A 21,502-nucleotide genomic window follows, 5' to 3' on the forward strand; every position below is an offset into this window, starting at 1 on the left:
GAGAACGGTCTACGGTGGCATGCTACGGTGGCATAGCCTCCTATAGAATATATAGGAGGTTATGACTGTGGCTAGTACGGCCATAGCCTCCTATATAATATATAATTATATAGGAGGCCATGGTACGGCGGTGCCTCCGATCATAGCCTCCTATATAATCTATAGGAGGCTATGCTCCGATCTGTGGTGCCGGGCGCCGACGCTACCACCGTACCGACGCGAAGCAGCGGTCATTGGGGTGTTGCTACGCTGCGCTCCGCAGACGGGAAAAGGCAGACCACTGTCACCCGCCAGACTTCTTTATTCTATGCTTGTAGGCACAACTGTGGCTTCTGTTAATTAAGGGATCGATGGTATTCGAAAATAAACGCATCTCTGTTTTGATGATCCAAATATAATCTCACTAGCGAGCCGGAGCAACGTAACACGTTTTGTTACCATGTGACCATCACAACACAGAAACGAAACTGGCTGTAGAAATGCTATTATATTAAATTATTTAGGGTGCTGTGAGGTTTGAGAGTATTTTTTCTGTGGTTTAGAGGTACAGGAGCCTTCATTTAACGCATATAAATGAATAACATAAAATATCATTACCAGTACCCCTTTAAGTCGAATTAAAGTCCCTAGATATGGCCAATTAGAGCAGAAAATCTAGGGACGTTAAGTTGAATAAAAGCCTCCTTTTTTATGCGCAGAATTCCAAAGGAAAGAAAGAAGACGCTTCAGCAATAGACACCCGAATGGAATATGCACAGCCTTATTGACTTTATAAAACATTGGCGTAGTCTCATCATGCCACTCACATCATGCGAACCGCTTTCTTTAGCGCTTTCGCCCCTATTCGGTGGTCAGTGGTTGGACTTTCACCACCGATATAAGACAGAGAGAGAAACTTTATAGAATAAAACAAAATTTGTGATCCCGTGGTCGGGGCGTCTAGTCCAGGGCTCCACTAAGTGTCATAGTTGCTATTGCAAAAAAAAACAAAAAAAACAAAAAAAACAAACAGCGTTGCGAGATAATACACTAGCAGCATTGGAAAAGAGATCACATGGCACTCTGTGATGACAGGTAATGAACACACAACCGTGTTGGGCACACTATTGATACTCGGTACTTCTACTCCTTAGTATTGTGAAGTGACATGGCCTTCCAGTTCAAAATATTGTGTTGCTTATGGTTATCTGTTTCGTTGGCCAATGGATGGTTCTCGAAGTCTTCTACATATTACTCTTTTAGTGTGTTAGAAAGGCTACGAAAGTTTTTTAACGGCGATGGAGCGTCAGAGTTACTCCCAACTGTGCCAGCACAGGCTGAACATTATAGTTGCTCCTACAGAGGCTGCTCAGGTAACACTGGCTAGTGAGTAAAAATGCATTACTTTCAGTAATGTATAATCACAACTCATAAAAAAACAGCAAAAACCTGAAAATATAATTTAAGATCCCAAAATTAGTTATTTCTTGTACTGTATCCCCCTGGAATACAGTGTAAAAAAAAAGGTTATGGTGATTCCATGCATGTTATGCAAAGCATTTTGCAGGTAGCTGGCAATACATCATTTTTTGGGGTTCTGCAAAGGGTTACCAGAGGAACTGTGTTCGTGTAAGGTGAACAACTGTGCACATGAGGAGTGTATACGTGACGACAGCAGTGATGAGACGATGGCGACGATGATATGGCAGCGATGGCTTGACAATTATACTTTGGCGAGGTAACATTATAACCTGTTTCTTTACATCCTGGGCTGATCCTGAAGGCGGCACAATGTCACATTGTGTCTCAAAGTGCTAGCTTCCATTAGGAAAGGACTGGGTAAAGTGAACTGATCCTAAAGGCTCTTAATTAAGCGTTGCATAGCATCTCAAAGCGTTAGCTGTCACAAGGAAAGAATTGGGGAAGCTGGCTCATCTTTATAAGCAAATTGTTGTGATGCGATGCATGCGAGGGGCAGTGGTAAAGTTTATAAATATTCATGCATTCCATTCCTGCACATGTGGCCTAATGAAAACTGGGGCACATGCATATTGTTGCTATACATCATGACACACATGTCAATAAGTGCGAGATGGCTTTGGAGAGACGTATGCATATGTCCATGGCCTATAGCATAGGGTCTTTGTACTGGGAACAAGTTGTTCAATCCCACCATTGTGTGCATACACACGGACACACACACATTTTTAACGAAGAGGCTCGTAACGAGGTGTGACAGAAACCTAATACTTACCTACTGCAACGTGCTGAGTAGGAGAAAAAGAATGCTTCACATTAAAAGTGAAACTGGCCACCCCAGGGCCAGATAACACAGCTGACGCATGGCGACAGCCAAATGATGACCTGCAAGAGCAGCTTTGACCGTGAATGCTGCAACACTATATTTGGTGTGCTTCATGTTCATGTTCTAGGTAAAATGCTCACAGGGGACCCTAATCATGAGAAGGAAATTTACAGAATAAAACTGGGTTGGAGTGCATACGACAGGCATTGCCAAATCGTGACTGGGAGCTTACCATTGTCATTGAAACGAAAAGTGTACAATCATTGCATTCTACCAGTGCTAACATATGGGGCAGAAAATTGGAGGTTAACAAAGAAACTCGACAACAAATTAAGGACCGCACAAAGAGTGATGGAACGAAAAATGTTAGGCCTAACATTAAGTGACAGGAAGAGAGTGGTGTGGATCAGAGAACAAACACGGTTAGCCAATATTCTAATTGACATTAAGAGAAAAAAAAATAGAGCTGGGCAGGCCATGTAATGCACAGGATTCTTCTTCTTTTCTGGGGTCTTACGAGCCAAAACCAGTTCTGATTATGAGGCACGCCGTAGTGGAGGGCTCAGGATTAATTTTGACCACCTTGGGTTCGTGCACTACAACGCAAGCACATGGGCGTTTTTGCATCTCGCCTCCATCGAAATGCGGCCGCCGCGGCTGGGATTCGATGGATAACCGGTGGACCATTAGAGTTACAGAATGGGTATCAAAAAAAGGAAGTGCAGTCGACGACGGCAGAAAACTAGGTGGGCTGATTAAGTTAGAAAGTTTGCAGGCTCAAGTTGGAATCGGCTAGCGCAAGACAGGGGTAATTGGAGATCGCAGGGCGAGGCCTTCGTCCTGCAGTGGATACAAAATATAGGCTGATGATGTTGATGAGTGTCAGCTACTAGCTCAAAGGCATTCTGCCACAACCTTTGTATGAGCCCATTCATGCATCACTTGCATCTTAAAAGCACACTGGATTTTCGCTCTTGGGTTACATGGGCTATGAAATCAGTGCATGCGTACGGCTGACATTTATGCCGTTTGTTGTGGAGAAGGCACCCTGAAAGTAGTGCTAGACTAACGCGATTTTCCTGGGACGCCAAAAATTGTAGTCTCCAGGGACACCTTGCATACACTTATCATTTAACACACCTAGCAGGATGTAATCCATTAAGTTGAACGTGGAGCCCATGCTTCTTGATATGAATCCATCGTCACAAGTTTCCTTGTGATACGTAAACACTTCGCAGAATTGTCTCCACGACCACAACACTCATATGTCAGCCAAAGTAAATGCTGGAATGTCACTAGATATCTACATCACAAATTAAGGTTCAATGAACTGTTAAATAAACAAACAAATACAAATAAAAAGGAAAAAAAAAACAACAGGGCTATTAGATACCAACAAGACGTTTTATTTTTTGTAAAAGCATAACAAGGCGCGAGCATGGGATCAATGAATGTCTTCTTACTTTTACCGATTCTGCAAAAGGAGATGTGGAAACCAGTGGTACTTAGTCCTACTCATGCACGCTGTTCATTTGCATGTTCAAGAAAGAGGAGTCAAGACAAGGATTGCTGAAAGACAATTTAACAGCATAATTCCTTCAAGCTTTCTCACAATAGTATTCACAAGCAACGCCACTTGCAGTATGCAGCATCATTTGTCATGTCCATCAAATTTCTTATAAAGGATTTTCCCGAGTACAGCAGCTAATACACAGACAAAAAGGAACAACCACATGAAGCCAACTGAGAACGAAACCATGGAAAGCATTGAGGAAATTAAATGTTCTTTAATTGACATGCAAAAATAATATGGAAAAGGCAAATTAAACTGGGCAAAAAGACAACTTGCTCAACAAGACCAACAACAACAGTGAGAGCCGAAACCACCTCTTTCTCCTTTTGCATGCACTGGTTTACAAATTGAGCTACCACAGCAGCCATCCTCCCATCAACTTTTTTGGGTATCTGTGTTCTATTTGTACTTGATACAGCCCTGAGTGTGTCAGCCAACACCACTAATGGCCATAACAGTGAAAGCAGAACATCTTTCAATCGTAAATGCCACATAGATGTCAAAAAACTTCATGCATGCTACCTCACAGCCTCAAGGTTGCCGATGTCGGGGCCCTCACTATGCAATGAGCCCTTATGCTTTCCTTGATTTTATTTTCCGTTGGCTTCGCACAGTTTTAGAAAAAAAAAGTTTCTCGGTTCACCTTGTTCTCACTCACACAAAAAAGATGATACAAGAAAAAAGGCAGCGTAGCACTGTACTACCTATTTTCTTTCTTACTTCCTTTCTTTGTGTGTCTACCAACCGTTAATGAGAATCCTTCGTGAAGAGTGTAGACAAACCAACCTGACTCTCCAACTTGCTGTTAAGTTTCTGCATTGTGCATGTGCAATATACTTGTGTGGTTTCTACTCGCGCAAGGGCCTCTCACCAGGCCACATAGAAAATTTTAGTTATACGCTGGAAGTTGTTACGTGCCCTCTATTGAGCGTTCTACCGGAAGAATATTTCAAAGTGGTACATTAATAGCAGAGATATATCTCACTGCCGCAAACCCATAATTTCAGGAGGCAAGCATCACCACCAACATACTCTCTCTCCACTTGCCCCGTGTAGCCGCTGCAAGTGAAATTCCTTCTCCGAGTTCTCCTACACCGGAAGTGGAGGATCACGTGATGCATACGTCACGGGTCCACCTTCATTTTCTTTTTTATTCTCGCTTTCTTGCTGTGCGGCACACTTCTGGTGACGGGTCTCGCGCGCGAGCTGTTGCGTTTGTCTTGTTTCACGCAGCGCATGATTTTACGCACTGTGCACGAGGACACGTGACTAGTGATATAAGTCAGTGCTACACGAACACTGAGGCAGATGCAAGCGGATCACAGAGGCAGATTCACCCTGTCACCTGTTCCCTTTTTTCCCTTCATACTCAAACTGAGTTGAGCTAAAGCAAGACAAGAATACGATGCACCAACTTGCCCAATCTGCAGTACTTCTGGATCACAGAGCCTGATTGCGCAATGCCTGGAACACGGTAGAGAATGACAATTTCGTTCTCTGCACGCACAACTACACGACATGGGAACAAGCAGATGAAACGAAGTACATCTCTCTTGTTACGGTACGAAGTATAACAAGGACACGCAGACATTCCGTTTGTAGGTTTTATTATTTCTCTAAACTGTAATTCCTCTATCGAAGCAACGGATCAAACGAACAACTGCTGTTGCCTTGAATAATTATCAAAGTAACGTGCCACTGTACGCGACGTTACAGCACGGTGAACTACATAGGCGCACTCGTGCGATTGATGTTGACTCTCTGGCTGGGAGCGCAGCACCCACAAGGAAAGACACAAGGCATTTGGTTTGAAATTTCAGCCCTTTTCGCAGTGCACAGCGGTGTAATACTTAGCAGGCACGATTGTTAGCACACATTGTATGCACTGCGCTTGTCAGTTTGACATTGCCAGACCTGGTGAGGGGCCCTTTTTGAGTGCATGAACCATGAAACCACACAAGGCATGCATTATGTATACAGTCAAACCTAGATATAACGAAGTTGCACTTGCAGCAAAAAACTTCGTTATATCGAGAATTTCGTTATATTGAGGTTCGTTAATTCAACTGAATTAGGATGGGGAAATAAAAATACAGTATAGACCACTTATAACGTAACCGCTTATAGTGCAGGACCGGATATAGTGTGGTCTTTGCAGACTCCCGTTACTTTTCCCATAGCACTCCATGTATACACGTATCGCTTATAGTGCAGTTGCCGTAAACGAAATACCGGTTACAGTGCGGCTGCCTGGGAGTACGGAAGTCAGCGGAGACGGCGAACGCTCCCCTCAAACGGGCGCCCCAAGGAGTGCTCGAGGAAGAAACAGACGAAGTGGAGGAGAAGGGCACGTGGTGCGAACGAACAGCCAGTGAGGCTGAAACCAGAATCTTGAGTGCGAGACGCGAAATATCACGGCGCGCGTATCGAGCGAGGGCCACGAAACTGCAAACGCCGACCAACGCTCGCTTCACGATAACGGCAGTAAACTAAACTTCAGGGAGCGAGCGGCGCCGGCACGGCACAGTGAAGGGCGCACGCGGAGACCGTGGAATGTGAGGGAGGAGGGGGGCAGGGAAGCGGATTTCGCCTCGGCAACTCCGCTGCTTTGCTGGCTCCCCTTGCCCTCCCTCGTAGCTCCCTCACTTTCGACTGTCATCGTGCGCGCCCGCCGCAGTGCAGGCGCCGCCGCTCTAGCCGGCCCGGCGCCAGCCCGGCGCCAGCTCCCCGAAGTTTCGTTTTCTGCCGTTATCGGGAAGCAGGCGTTTGCCCGCGTTTGCCGGCGTGGGCAGTTTCGTTGGCCAGCCTGGGACAGCGCCGCTGCTTCCCTCTGCACCGTAGCCGCAGCATGCAGGGTCAACATGTGACTAGAAAGTAGAGGAATCATAAAGGAGAAAGAAGGGTTCACTGCCATTTTCTACGCGTGGCTACGGTAGCGTGGCTGAGACGTCGGCACGTACACGCATGTTCCAGCGCAACGCAGAATCGGCGACCTTGCCATTTGAGAGAGGGTGAAATTTCCGCAGTTTTTTTCTTTTTTTTTGTTTTGTTCGCAGGCGACATTGAGGGGTCTCTCCTAAGCTTTTACTCTATGGCGGTACTGGAGCAATGCCGGTCGGAGGCGCCGCCACGTGATTTGGTTCGAATTAACGAGATTCGACTGTAACTTGAATGCAAACGTTTTAGCCGCATTCCTCGACTGTCGCATACGCGTGGCGGCTCGGTGCACATGTTTTGCATATGTGCGGGCCTTAAAAATTCTTGCTTTTGTTATAGTGCAGTACCGCTTATAGTGCGGATATTCACGACTCCGGCGACTTATGTTATAAGCGGTCTACACAGTAGTTCGTTACATTGCAAATTTTGTTAAATAGAGGCTCATTTTATCGAGGTATAAGAAAGGAGCATTGTATAAATAGCCTTTTCACAATTGTAAAACTAACTTGCCTGTGAGGCAGTTTCTCTATACGAATGGCGACGTAGACATATTTGCAAACATTATGAACAAGCATAGTTTGCCTGTACAGTCGAGTCCCCCTACAACGAATGCCGCTACAACAAAATTTCTGCCACAATGAAGATTTTCCGATTCCTCGTCAGCTGCCCATTGAAAGTAATACAAAAAGTCTCTCCATAACGAAGGCGTTTATTCTGTATTTCTGCTTCAACGAACTTTTCGAGAATGATACTGGGACTAAATTGAAATTGCAACTGTCGAGTAGTCAAATTAGAAGGCCCTTCCAAAGCTGCGACGATCGTATGTCCGCTTGAACAAAGTTTTTGCGAACGAAATCAAGTTCAAAGTACCGATTTATGCCACTGCAATCCATAGGAAATCTAGTTCAAAGTACCGATTTACGCCACTTCAATCCATAGCTACGCGTGGTCATCACGCGCCTGCACGAGACTGTACGGGATCACCACAATCGCTTCCGTTTTCTGTGGTGTGTGTGTCCGGTCGAAATGGCTACGCCAACGAAGAAGCAGTGAATTTCTCTCTTTGAGAAGGCACATATGATCGCCGAGGCAGCAAGCGGAAGGAAAAAATTTCGCAGCTTCCCCCGAAAGATGAAACATCGATTGTGATAGCAGATTAGTAGACAGCTATACGAACTAAGGATTTTAGTTTATTGGCCGTATATACTTGTAAACATTCACTTACTAACTAAATTACCAAGCACAGTGTCACGCGCGCACAGGTAAACACGAACACATCTCGCTCTATGACCCCGGAAACCCGGTGTCAACACACTGGAATGAGAAGGCGCGATAGCAGCGAGCGAATTGACCTCCGTGCCGTCTCTCGCTTCAACGTGAACTAAACGTTGAAAGCACAACGCACACGACTCTACCAGCACTAGTTGCACTTTGCCCACATCGCAGATCGCTTTGAAAATGAGGACCGCGCGGGCGTGCACTTTGTGCACGGTGCAGATTGCTTTCAAGATACGGCGGCCGTGCCGCAGCCGCTGTTATCAACATGATGCCAACGTCTCGTCGTCTGGGGAAAATGACAACCCGCTAGACACACTGACTCCGGCGACTTCTTTGAAAGTAATGGATCCTTTTGATCTTGTCAAAGTTACAGAGCCCACGACAATGACATTGCGATGGCTCTTTTTAACGACCTGTGAGACTCGCGTAACGCCTTTGCTTGCCATGAAGCGTAAGAAATCCAGGCTGACCGACTTCTGGAAATAAAACTTCTGGTAAGCGCAAACTTGCGAAGTTTGCCGAGTTTGTCATAAATATGCAATGAAATTGTGATACATAATTCAAACCGCTTCATTGCGACGGTGCATGTGCCGCAAAATGAGTGTTTCACGATCGGCCGGGCACGCGCGTTGAGTTGGGCGTCGGCCGCAATGTACGAAAAATACTGTAACAGCGGCGCGAAATGCATTTTCTTGTGAAGTTGACACTTTATCGGCTGCCTTCGGTACGTCGCAACCTTTGCCCCCAGGCTATCGCGGAGATTTCTTGGACGATGGTTTTGGTTTCGTTCGCAGCTTTGCCGTTTGACGTACGTATATCCATACTAATTTCGCGTCAACGAAGTTCCTCCACAACGAAATTTTTCGCGTGTCCCGTGAATTTCGTTGTAGCAGGACTCGAGACTGTATTATGACATGGAAAATGTAGACTTGGCTCTTGTGATGAAACCGTGCACAAGACACAAGCCCCAGCATGTGCTTTTTTTTTTTTTTTTTGAATGATGACCGGTGCTGCCATTACTTGAAAAAATGCACAGTGCAGAGACCCACACTTGTGAATTACGAAAAGGGTCTATGGCTCTTCTTGCTATACTGATCATCGTTCATTTGCATTCAGATTTCATACAGAGAGAACTTCTTGCATTTTATTTTATATCATGTCTATATGCAATATTATTTGCCTTTTTCATCTCGAAGAAATCAGAAGCACACATTGCCTGTGGTGACACAGGGCAAAAGAAATGTAATTTTCTCAGCAAAACGGAGCATTTTCTGCATCGGGAGAAAGAAGAGGATTGAAAAATTTCATAGCAAGTAGAGGCATCAGTACGAGTGAAGTCAAAATAAATCACACGAGTTCTTTGGTGGGCTAGTCAGTAGTTTTCCAAGATTTGAATCACTACAGAGCTTTTAACATGAAGTAACAAATGGTAAAGCTGCTAATGAAATAGAGTGACTATACATCATCAAAGTTATGCACATATGCACACAAAAAAATTGAAGTTTTCAACCAACTTTCACATGCCAGACACACAGAGCAGCTTTCCACAAGTAAGAAATAAATACCGGCATGACCCTGCACAAGCTGAATAATGGCAAGATTTCTCTTCTTTCTTTAAATTTCTATCACTCACAGACTAACAAAACAACATATTTACAAATGTGGGTGTTTGTTGCAGCGTAGTAAATGCACATCTTCTTGCGCTACTCGCAGGACCCTTCAGAAGTATGCAAGTAGTTGGTAGCAAATAAAGAACTACTATAATACAAAATGTTCACACCGAGGTTCAGACACATCTGAAAGCTTCCACACAAGAATGTGCAACGTGCTGTCAACCACGCACTGTCCGTCAGCAGCACACATCCATGTCACCGGAACAGTGTCAACCGATGCACTGCATTCAAGTCTTTCATGAGGCCTTTGAGCGATAACTTCAGCCGCAGCATGTCCTCCTCTTCCGTTATGCTTGAATCTGTGCCATTGATGGAGCTCTCATGCTCAAGCACTGGTAACAAAAAAATTGAGAAAAAGAATTGGCGGAGCATTTAAAAACAAATAAGCTACATAGTCATTGTGGAAACTAATTGAAACCAATTTTGGAATCGCGTGTCCACGAGAACTTCTTTTTCCAGGGCATAATGTGAATACATATATATATAGATATCACGTGTTCCCGCATTTTTCGCAGTTAGCATAGTACTAAATACGTGACTAACCTTAGTGGTTCCACTATATTAATTGCATGTTAAAAGAGCTACAAAACATTTTTCAAAACTAGTCCTAACAATAGACAATGCTGTCGCAAACACCAGAGAAAAATAGTATGCCTGCAAAAACAATGCACAGTGCTAATGGCACTCAAACTAAGGCATAGCACACTTTGTGTACATCCCTTACTTTAATTTGTATAGAATATTGATAAACATGTACAGCCAGATAAAAAGTGAGTGGAGGAAAGCTTTTTTTGACACCTTAGCTGCGTGAAATGTAACAAATTATTCAATGCCATTTCTGACAAAGTTTAGCAAGCAATTTAAATACCATATGTCAGCTAAAAAAGAGTATTTCGACCTGTTCTCTTAAAATAGTTCTCAGCTCACCCCGAAGCTGTTCCTCCAAAGCATCCATCCTCTCTTCAAGCTGGTCCTCCAGATCAAGAACATGATGCAACAGGTTTACTTTGCAGGCTTCAGCATCCAGGCTTGCTTCTTCTGTGCCGTTGGCCTGCTTAGACACACTGCTGCTATTTGTCGAGGAAGCCCCGGGTGGCGTGGAAGCAGACGCACTGCTGCCCCGGCCATCTTCATCCGCGATGAGTGAGGTGACCTCTTCCTCACCACCAATGACATCCAGTTCCTCTCCCTTGTTGACAACTTCCTCAACACATCCGACTTCAAAGGCCTCCATGGCTATGTCCTGCGCAAGTGTATTTGCATTCCACCTTCATCAGAGTGTGGCAGAGACATAATTTTTTGTTCTTTTGGATTTCAAAATTCAAAGGAAAAAGAAAACAAAAAAAAAAGCAATTTCACTTTATGGTCTAGATGCTTTCGAGCATCATCATCATCAATATATGTTGAGATATGGTACCATTCAAAACCTTATAAAACACCAGTAATGTAATTTAGTAAAGCCGGAATTTCTTTTGTGCACAAAGGTCTATAAATAAGTAAAAGCTCGATAATTCGAACTCTGTTAATTCAAAGAATTTAAATAGCCTGCGTGGCTCCATCCGGATAATTCGTAGTTTCCTGCTGGCAGCAATGTGCGACCCTTAGGGCGCTCCATACAGTCGCCGACCGATTTTCCGGACCTCGCGGGTACTGCAAAATAGTCCAAAAAATAGTCCGAAAAACTAGTTCAGCCAAAAAATCTCTAATAATGCCCTGCCTCCTACTACACTTGGAGGGGATCAGGGGATCAGACTTGCTTGGATTTGCGCAAGAGTGACCTCGTCTCTGTGTACAGTCGACACGAGCGTCACCCGCTGCACTCAACAAAGTTGCGGACAATGTTTACGGAATCGATAACCGGTGCTAAAGCGGGTGCGTGGGTGCTTGACTCCATAACTTTGGACTTGTTGGATATTCCGGATTTCAAAAATACACCGTCAAGGTTCCCATCTCCGCCAACGGAGATCGCCATGGAGATCAAAGACACAAGCTTTGCACCACTTGGCTCTCGCGAAGGCTCAGGAGGCGGCGCCGATCACCGAGACACACCTGCTCAGTGTACACACTACATTCAAAATAGCAACTGACACTTTAGAAAAAACAGATCCCACATTAAATGATTATGACAATAGTGCTGACCGCAAGAAAGAAAAAAGAAAAAGTGCTGTCCTCTGAAGCATTTTGTCAGCCAAGGAAGATTGGGCATGGCCTCAGAAACTGGAAGAAAGCGTGCGTTCTCTCTTGATAGTGTGCGCCTCCTAATCTTAGAGGCCATATAACGGGCCACTGGAAGCCAAGCCAGCAGAAAATCCAACATGGCGCCCTCCAAGATCGGGCAGCGTGGCTCGGAACGAGCATTTAGTCCGGAAAATCGAACTTTAGAACCTCAATTCGTGCGAAAAAGCGGTTGCGAAAATGCATTATCTAAATGGGAACCATGATGGTGCATTTTTGAAATCCAGAATAACTGGCAAGTCTGAATTTTTGGAGTCAAGCAGCCATGCGTGCGCTTTAGCAGCGCCTACTGATTCCGTGAGCATCGTTCGCAGCTTTGTTGAGTGCAGTGGGGGTGATATTTATATGCTACGTGTTGTGAGCCAGCTGGAGAACATGGCACTTGGGGCGGCGAACTACCACGCCAAGCAATCCGCATCAGTGATTACTTCAAGTTATCTTTCTCGGACATGAAAAATAAAGGCGATTTCTTTTTGCGTCAAGTTCTTGCTTGTTCTTTTTTTTCTTCATTTCGGTTAATTTGATAATCCGCTTAATTCAAAGAATTTTCATGGTCCGGCGGCCTTAGAATCATCGAGGTTTTACTGTATACCAATTATGCTTTTACAATAGTGGAAAAGACTTCACCATGTTGCTTGCTGCAATATTATGTTTCTCACTCAATTAACTAAAAAAAAAAAAAAAAAAAAAAAAAAAAAAAAACAGGCAGACTCAACTGCAGTTGACATCTATGTAAAGTGAAGCATTTTTGGTGTGATTGCTCATGAACCATGTGTGTAGAGACTAGCACTTTGGTTCCCTCTAGTAATTATTGTACGAAACTCTATGCTTGCAACAGTAAACTACATTGTTGCACCGTACCTTGATGGCACCACCATCCTGTTGAACGCTTTCGGCGTTAGAGGCCAGACACGTACGAAAGACTGCCTCCAACTTGGCAAGAAAGCTTCGATTAAAAAAATAAATAAAAGAAACTCCTCCTCACTAGAATTATAACAATATAGTATTGCCATAGCTTACCTTCACTATATGGTGGAAGCATGTCTTACACCCATCTAAAATGCCATGTTAGTGGTTTGCTACATAATGCAGCCAAATATTACAAGGTCCTCAAGGTCCTCCTGAATTATTTTAGGGACACGGTATGGTGCTGCTATCCGTTATGATGCAATTTAAATGACAGGGCCAGATCATGACCTCCGAGATCAGGTGGCATGCACGAGGTTTCCCAGACCATTCCAATCGACACGCTCCACAGGAGTTTGAGTGTAGAATGTGCCAGTGTAGAATAGTGAGCCCTTAGGTGCACAGTCCACAGAAGCATTGCGCTGCTCCTTTTTGCTGGTGGAAATTGCATCTGCACAGTGAATAAATTACTTGCACATGCAAATCACACAGATACCACATGGCTAGCAAGTAAGGGCATTGTGTGGTGAACCACAGTGAATTCATGCAAAAAATTTGTTTACAGGGTTGGATTTTTTTTTTTCGAAAGGAGCATGCAGATTTTGTTGCATAAGAGAAAATTCATATTTTATAATGATGGGCAGTTGGTTGAAATATACATGACAATCATAATGCTTTATGTGACACCAACATTTCCGTCACAGACGTGAAATGGGCGATTGCAGATATTCACACACAGTAGTGTGACAACAGAGAGACAGTCTCGCTAGGACTTATTATAAAGATCTAGGATGAATAAAAACATGCGATTGCTGTTGTGTTAGCGTGAACTAAGCTGTGGAGATTACTGAAGAAATCTCTAAGTGTAATAAACTGCATGCGACCACAAAACAAAATCGGCACGCGCTACCTTTACTTCAAATGACAGGACCTCAGCTCTAAGTGCTTTTGCTTTCTGGCAGTCTATAAACATAGCCAACTAGCTCCAAGCTGGAGTACATGCCTCAGTGGCAAGTTTCATGAGCAATGAGAGAGGAAGCTCCTCTGAGTATGCGCTCTCCGTACAAGTAGAATGGCCTGGGAAAGCATGCATATGCTGCCGAATCTCAGAGGGCACGGGCGCCCCCCCCTACAATACTGAAGGTACAATGATAATGGCTATGCCGCACTTGACCAAACATTTATCAGCAAAATTGCGCAGATGAGCAAATTTAAAACGTGGAATGGGTTAAACTTCAACTGGGAAAGGCAATGCAAGTTTCGTCTGCTTTTTCTTACCTGCACCAGAAGATCACCTGCACTGCTATCACCACCAGTGCTGACGATGACGTCTGGAGCTTCTTGCATCAGCTCGGGAGTCGTGGCTCTTTCAGGTGCAAAGTAAGCATGATCATAGGTCGACAGGTGCATGTGCCCACTTGGCCTTGACTCGTCCTTTTCAGGGCTACTTGGGGTGCCATCTTTCTTTTCAAGGATTTCGACTGCCTCGTTAGCAACATTTCGTTTCACCCATGGCACAGTGAAGTACTTCAAGTCTGGATGGCTCTTTTCACTGAAAGATAAAAATATGCAATGCTTATATCAGTGTTTGTCCCTGCTATGGAAAATTCAGGAACATTAATAATAAGCTGGAAACTTCACTAACATCTAGGTTTGCACTGCACAGTGCAAGGTTTAACTAAGAATAAAATAAAGGAAAGTGCACGAACAGACGCAAGCAAAACCAAGAAGTCGTTCCTAAAGAGACATGGTGTATTTATGGAGTGGGGAAACAGCACGAAAAACAAGGTCTGGAAAAAGGAAAGACAACATATCCTTTTTGGCCTGTGTCCCCACAAATGACCAAAATGCTACACTGAATCTGCCTAATCTTACCTTGCCACAGTTGATCTTGTGGGCGATGCTTTGGAGTACAGCCTGGACATTGTGCACAGAGCACATGAGGTCGTGAGTTGCTTTTATGGGCTCTGGGTTGGGAAGGTTAGCGGGCCTCTCCTTCAAAAAGCCGAAGGAGGCCATCCTGCCATGTTGGAACCAATCCGGGTCTAGCTTGAACCGAGAACTTTCTCGCATGCCTGTTTGTAACAGGAACACAGAAAGAAAATGAGTTGGGTCCCACATCCTTTTCCTTCTATTTTAGGATAAGCAGCATCAACATTATATGCACAAGGAGCATGAGATCGGGTAACTCACAAATGTGGGATATAGGTAAAAGTCCTACACATAACATAAGCAGATAATTTTTTTGAAATTCTGAACATAATTTCTGAACATCGCTTACGCATGTACACAGTTCGGTCTCTTCAGATGCATTCCTTGAAGACATGGCCATTAACTGAGGCACAACACTGCTCTTGCTGGTTAGCAAACACCTAATTAACTTTTAAATACTATTTACTTTATGGGACATGTTGCAACAGCACAACAGTGGCCAAGCCGGAGGAGTCATATCTGTCTGCTTAGCTGAACTCCTGAGGCTAGCCAGAAGTCTTGAGATTACACTCTCCAAATTGTGCTACAATATATATTGATGCTTCGGTTAATAGCCACCCAGCCTTCCTTCCCCAGTCACTGTGGAAGAAAGGAGCGTGAACTCTCTTGTTGTGGACACTGCAACAGTCTCATTTAACACACAAGACCTCCACTATTCCTGGGCAGGTGTGCCTTCCCGCATATCCTCCTTCTTAAGAGGTTTGAAAACCTAATTATCAAATTTAGAGGTATCCACACACTTAAAGGACATCTGTGCACCTTCAGGCCATATTTTCTAACGAACCGTTTCAGTTTTTATTCTTTTTGTCATTTGTAATGGGCTCGTACATGGCTTGAATGCTGTTATCGCTGGGACTAGCCCCTTGGCGCCACTAATCAGAAGAGTGCCAAATGAAATGAAACATTAGAAAACATGGGCCCTGAGTAGTCTACCTGAACAGGTGGAACTGTGCTATTTGCCATAGGTGATTTTTACAAAGGGAGAATAGAAAGAGAGAACTGGTATAACTACAAAATAGAAACAAAACTAAACTGCTTGGCACAGCTTATTTGAAAACAGCAAAATATGACCAATTAGGACAGTGACACTCTCAGTATGCATGTCTATCTAACGATACAATGAACTCTGAACACTCCTCTAAATATTAGGTTGCATCTATCGAATCCCTGACAGGCATTTGCCGCATCAAAACAAAGGCCTAGCACCTTCTGGCACAAATAGCATGCCCAAGCAATGCCACAATAGCAGGAACAAGTTAGTGTAATTAGCAGTTTAAAAACAAAATATATCATAAATAATCTAGCAATAAAAAGCAACAACTTTATGGACAGTGTGCAATTTTGAAAGAGACGTGTATTGGCAGCTATGCAGCACGCAAGAGTTTGAAAGCAAGGGGGGAAACCCCAGCAGAAGCATGTAAACAGCGCCAGTTTGCAAACGCTCAAAGGAAGCATGCGCAAGAGCATCAAAGAAATTAAACACCTGAGCCAAGTTCTTGGTTGCACTCCGTCGCGGCCTGCAAGTCCGTATTATCTAAAAATGAGAATCGACAAAAGTTTCAGGCAATTTAGAAAAGACTGCAGGGACTGTCCAATCGCTCCATTCAGAAAAAACAAAATAGACCAGCCAAACCTTCAAAGCTGCAGTCAGTGAACATAAACAAGTCACAGTAGTGACTTTGTTAATGCTGATGAATTGACGTGCAACAAATCTTCAAGGTGAGAAAGGGATAGCCATCAAGAACAGGAACAAGAGAAAATAATTTTGGACACTGAATATGAAAATCTCAGGTCTGTCATGTGTTAGCACATTTTAGCACCTGAATATACTTTGGCATCATTGTTGTAGAGCCACATATTGAATGCAATAGTTTTGTGCTGGATGATACTGCCTGCTGTCATGAAAAAAAAAAAAAAAATTTACTGCTCCTTCCACTCCATGAAAATGTTCGAACAGTGAAGCTGTGTTACTTACACCGAGTGTTACATGTGCATGTGTTGCATGTGATTCCATTGCGTAAACACATATCTACAACAGAAAGTTATACAGTCGAATTTCGTCAATTCGAACACGCTTAATTCAAACTGACACTATGTGTATTCCAATGGCCAAATACGGCTGGTAGTTCGAACGCGAAAGCATTTGCGACGGTTAATTCGAACATACCGCGCACCAAAATTGCTTTCAGCAGCGCGCCAAATCAAGCGGCGGCGCCTCCAACCGGCATTGCTCTGACACCGCCATAGAGCAAAAGCTTAGGAGGGACCCCTCAATGCCGCGCGGTAAGGGGGGGGGAGGGGGAGAGAGCGAGAGAGAGAACGCGCGGAAATTTCAGCCTCCCTCAAATGGCAAGGTCGCCGTTTCTGCGTTGCCGCGGAACACGCGTGTATGTGCAGACGTCTATTTCTCTCTCTCCTCTCTCAGCCATGCGGAGAAAATGGCAGTGAACCCTTCTCCTTTATGCTTCTTCTATTTTCTAGTAACGTGTTGACCTTGCATGCTGCGGCTGCATCGCAGAGGGAAGCAGCGGCGGTGTCCCAGTCCGGCCAACGAAACTGCCCACGCCGGCAAATGCTCGCTTCCCGATAACGGCAGAAAACGAAACTTCAGGGAGCGGCTAAGCTGGCGCCGGCACGGCGGCGGGCGCGCACGGTGACAGTCGAAGGTTAGGGAGCTACGAGGGAGTTGAGAGGGAGGGCGAGGGGAGGCACCGAAGCCACTGCCACCTAAGCGACGGAGTTGTCGAGAGCAAATCCGCTTCCCTGCCGGCCTCCTCCCTCACCTTCGACGGTCTCCGCGTGCGCCCGTCGCCGTGACGGCACCGTCCGCTCCCTGAAATTTCGTTTTCTGCCGTTATCGGGAGCGTTGGCCGCCGTGGGCAGTTTCGTCGGCCATCGCTCGCTATGCGCTTGCGCGCCGCTGATATTTCATGACTTGCACCGTTCGTGCATCGTGCACGAATACTTCAAAAATACATTTTTCTTTTCTTCAAACTTTTTTTTGAATTCGAAACACAAATTTTCGGGCCCCTTTGAGTTCAAATTATCGAGATTCGACTTTATTATATTGAAACGTTGCGAGGCGAGAAAAGGCAGGGACTTCCGACGCTACTCGATGAGTGTCCAGTTATCGCGTCCAAACGTGCCGAGCCGCCGCCAGAGGCATCGGCTGCAGTCACGGACACCGCGAGCGTTCGGCGTGAACACGGACGGCATCAGCAGTAGCTCTGTGCGTTGCCTCATTGGTGCTGCGATGCACGTTCGTTATCCGAAATGGCGCGCCGCACAGAAACACTTTCTCTTATACCCATCGCCTCTCCTCGCGCCCAGCACGGCATCTTATTGGTCGCCTCGTCCCCCAACGCACCTCCTCACCCAAACACCTACGCCGCGACGCGCGCTCCTCAGCCTTTCCTTCTCTCCACTTCACTTTGCATAGCTGCGATCGCTGGGCACGGCTGGAACTCATGCTTAAACAGCTCCGATGTTGAAATAATAAGCATGAAGTCTTCTCCCATAAGCAGGAACCACACACAAATGTATTTCGAAAAGATTTGGCATGACACTGCCCAGCATCAGCGAATCCACGTTGGTGTGCCCATCTGTCTCACTATAATCCCAGTTTAACTTCTTAGTTTTTGTGATCTCAAGACCAATATAGGCCTGGTAGGCTTTTAAGTGAGAGAAAATAAGATTCTAAAGTCATGCATTCATCCAGAAAGGACTTGTCAGTGGGCTTCCATTCCTCCGTTAAAAAGCTACTCCTTGCTTGTCGAGTTTCCGAAAGACATTCAGAGAAAAACTCTCACAGCTGTATCCATTCTGGTAAACAAATTGCAGTTGTCATATCTGCAATGCCCACTATCTTACAGGCTGCTGTAAGAGATGAAGTGGTTAACTTTCGAAGTAAGAGAATGTACGGTGAGGAAACTCATTCCAGCTTTTCTTAACAAGCCCACAAATTTCATCCACAGGTAGCAAATAGCGTTAAAATAATTTAGGACGTTCTGAGCTGTGGGGATACGCGACTCTCGCGCGTCCCCTGATGTTGTTTTCCCCGCATGGCTCGTCTCCGGTAATCTGGCTTCGCCGCGTAGCTTTAGGGCGGTGCAGTTGCAGCGTATTACGAGAGATGGCGCTAGTGTTGCGCTGCTAACGCCACCTGACGGCAAGGGGGGGGGGGGGGGGGAGGAGGGGTGTTATGCGGCCGCAAAAGGGAGAAGGCTGTTCCTCTTTGGCTTGGGATTGGCGACCAACACGCACTAAGGCTTCGCGCGTGTGCCGGCCTGCTTCGCAGGACCGTCTCGCGAGGCTAAGAGCAGGACACCGGTATGGAGGAACGCGGATCGTTCGAACGCTCCACCGTTCGCGTGACCGTACACGTGAACGACTAGGCGATGGGGCGAACATATTCGCCCGCTATCGGGTCGCGGTGAGTCGGACTTCCTTGATTTGTCGCGCGCCCATGTGAATGTTCTATTGGTAGTAATTCGGCTAGCATGTATTAGTGTATGAAAGGTGCAATAAATTCCCTTTTGATTGTTTGCACTACTGTATTGTCATTCCTTTGTCCCAAGAGCACGTGTGAGACCCCACAGACCTCAAACACAAGTACTCCTAGGTGCAATTAAAATGTTTTATTCAAATGGAAGAATTCGGGCATTAAGAAATTAAACGAGCTCCATGTGTTTAGAGCTTAAAGCAGATAAATATTTCAGAGATGCCTACTGCATGGCTGTTGCATGACGTCAATTGACACACCTGATGTCAAAAATATGATGGAATATGTTCTACAATGTTGCAGCTTCATCATAACCCCCAAGTGCTAAGCTAAGGTTTGCAGAAGCGGCAACAGCAGCCTACATTGCTGTAGCAGATTTCACAATGAAAATAAAAACAAGAACGAAGTTAAGGTTGTATTGGCATGTGAAGCATGTAATGAAAAGCTGTGCAAATAAGCAACAAAGTTGTGAAATTGTACTTAAGCTATATGCAAGAGCCTGCTACTCATGCACGATTTAGGTGAGCGAGAGCCTTCCATGCATGCAATAGCACAGAAACAAGAATGCCTCAAGCACAGAGTATTAAACGGTGCCTTTTTGCATCTCTGTTTTTACCTTTGGGTGCCACACACATGTAGCAGATGTACTTGTCGGGGACGTCTTTTTCCTCATCAATTTTGAAGCATGCTCCGTGCTGCCAGGTGAGGCACACTTCGCACTGTTGGGACAAACAAGAACAGGTGAGATCCAACCTTCTGTCTTTTACAAAGTTTTCCTTGCAGCTTGACAAGGGCAGAGAGAAGCCAAATAAGCTACAAGGTAAGTCACTATTGTGGGTGGCCATTCTTTTCAATAGGTGAAAATGTGGACACGCCAACCTTTTCAGAAACATGTATACATGCGGCAAAACTCAGGGTAATACATTAACACTTTTTTCTATCTCTGTAGGGAAACTGCAGTCCTTCTCCACTACGTAATGATGCAAAGACATGTGATGACCGTTTCCTACTACTACCACCGTAACTATCGCCAGTGGTTTTGCAGGTACATGCTTAAACTTTCAGCTGTCTTAGCAGTTTACATCAGCAGTAGTGGGAATGATCAAGAGTGGTTTGTAGCCAATTTGCTAGCAGGTGACCAAAGATTACAAATACTATATAGGTATACCTTTTGAATTACCAGAGAAGGGGCAATCATAAACTGTAGAAAGAGCAAAACAAAATTGAACAATAACTAAAATGAAAGCTGGTTAACATTAGACATGCCTTAAAATAACAAAAGTAACTATAGGAATGTAAAAAAATTATGGGGTTTTACGTGCCAAAACCACAAACTGATTATGAGGCACGCCGTAGTGGGGGACTCCGGAAATTTGGACCACCTGGGGTTCTTTAACGTGCACCTAAATCTAAGCACACGAGTGTTTTCGCATCTCGCCCCCATCGGCCGGGATTCGATCCCGCTACCTCGTGCTCAGCAGCCCAACACCATAGCCACTGAGCAACCACGGCGGGTTATAGGAATGTATTAAATGCTTCTCAATGAGGAGCAAACAGCAATACACTAGAACAGAACACTGCACAGAGTACAGAGGTGAGCAGTTTTGTCTAGAACGCGGGAACGGTGGCTTCCGGGGCTCTCCGGAGCCAGCCAGCTATGTCTCTAACGCTAGCTGCTGGGTCCGACGTCTAACAGTAGGTGCTGGGCACGTATGGGCCCAGCAACTACCGTTAGACGTGGCTGGCTGGCTCTGGAGAGCCCCGGAAGCCGCCGTTCCTGCGTTCTGGGAAAGGCTGCTCACCTCTGTACATACAGCAACAAACAAACAACTGATATGAAAAGTTTTTCTGCAGTGACAGTAATGTTTTATTTTATAACACAGTGTGTGTGTGTTTGTACATACATACAAACACACACACACAAATATTACCATACAAACACAGTAGAACCTCGATCATACGTTGAAGGGAAAAAAAAAAGCGCGAGAAACAACATAGTAACTAAGAAAACGTAATATCCGAAGGACCTAAAAAATTTGACGGACTCAATTGTTGTGTTTGGAAGTGATGGACTCAAATGTATTTGACATCTACGTATGTGAAGCGGTGCGCGAATCGCTGCA

General features: G+C 45.0%; 1 protein-coding gene across 1 annotated transcript in view; it reads right to left on the reverse strand.

Annotated features, from left to right (window-relative positions):
* Positions 1 to 3,674: 3,674 nt before the first annotated feature.
* The window catches only part of LOC119440617 (PHD finger protein 20), a 43,536-nt gene continuing 25,708 nt past the window's right edge, over positions 3,675 to 21,502 (reverse strand). Inside the window, exons 13-19 of the mRNA XM_049662986.1 lie at positions 19,996 to 20,098; positions 16,362 to 16,412; positions 14,634 to 14,961; positions 14,532 to 14,544; positions 14,165 to 14,461; positions 10,673 to 10,988; positions 3,675 to 10,077 (exon numbers count right to left, since the gene is read on the reverse strand). Of these exons, the coding sequence (XP_049518943.1) occupies positions 9,941 to 10,077; positions 10,673 to 10,988; positions 14,165 to 14,461; positions 14,532 to 14,544; positions 14,634 to 14,961; positions 16,362 to 16,412; positions 19,996 to 20,098 (1,245 nt within the window). The 3' untranslated portion in view covers positions 3,675 to 9,940. The remainder of the gene's footprint in view (positions 10,078 to 10,672; positions 10,989 to 14,164; positions 14,462 to 14,531; positions 14,545 to 14,633; positions 14,962 to 16,361; positions 16,413 to 19,995; positions 20,099 to 21,502) is intronic.

This window comes from Dermacentor silvarum, chromosome 2 (genome assembly GCF_013339745.2).
Source record: "Dermacentor silvarum isolate Dsil-2018 chromosome 2, BIME_Dsil_1.4, whole genome shotgun sequence".
Lineage (NCBI taxonomy): Eukaryota > Metazoa > Arthropoda > Arachnida > Ixodida > Ixodidae > Dermacentor > Dermacentor silvarum.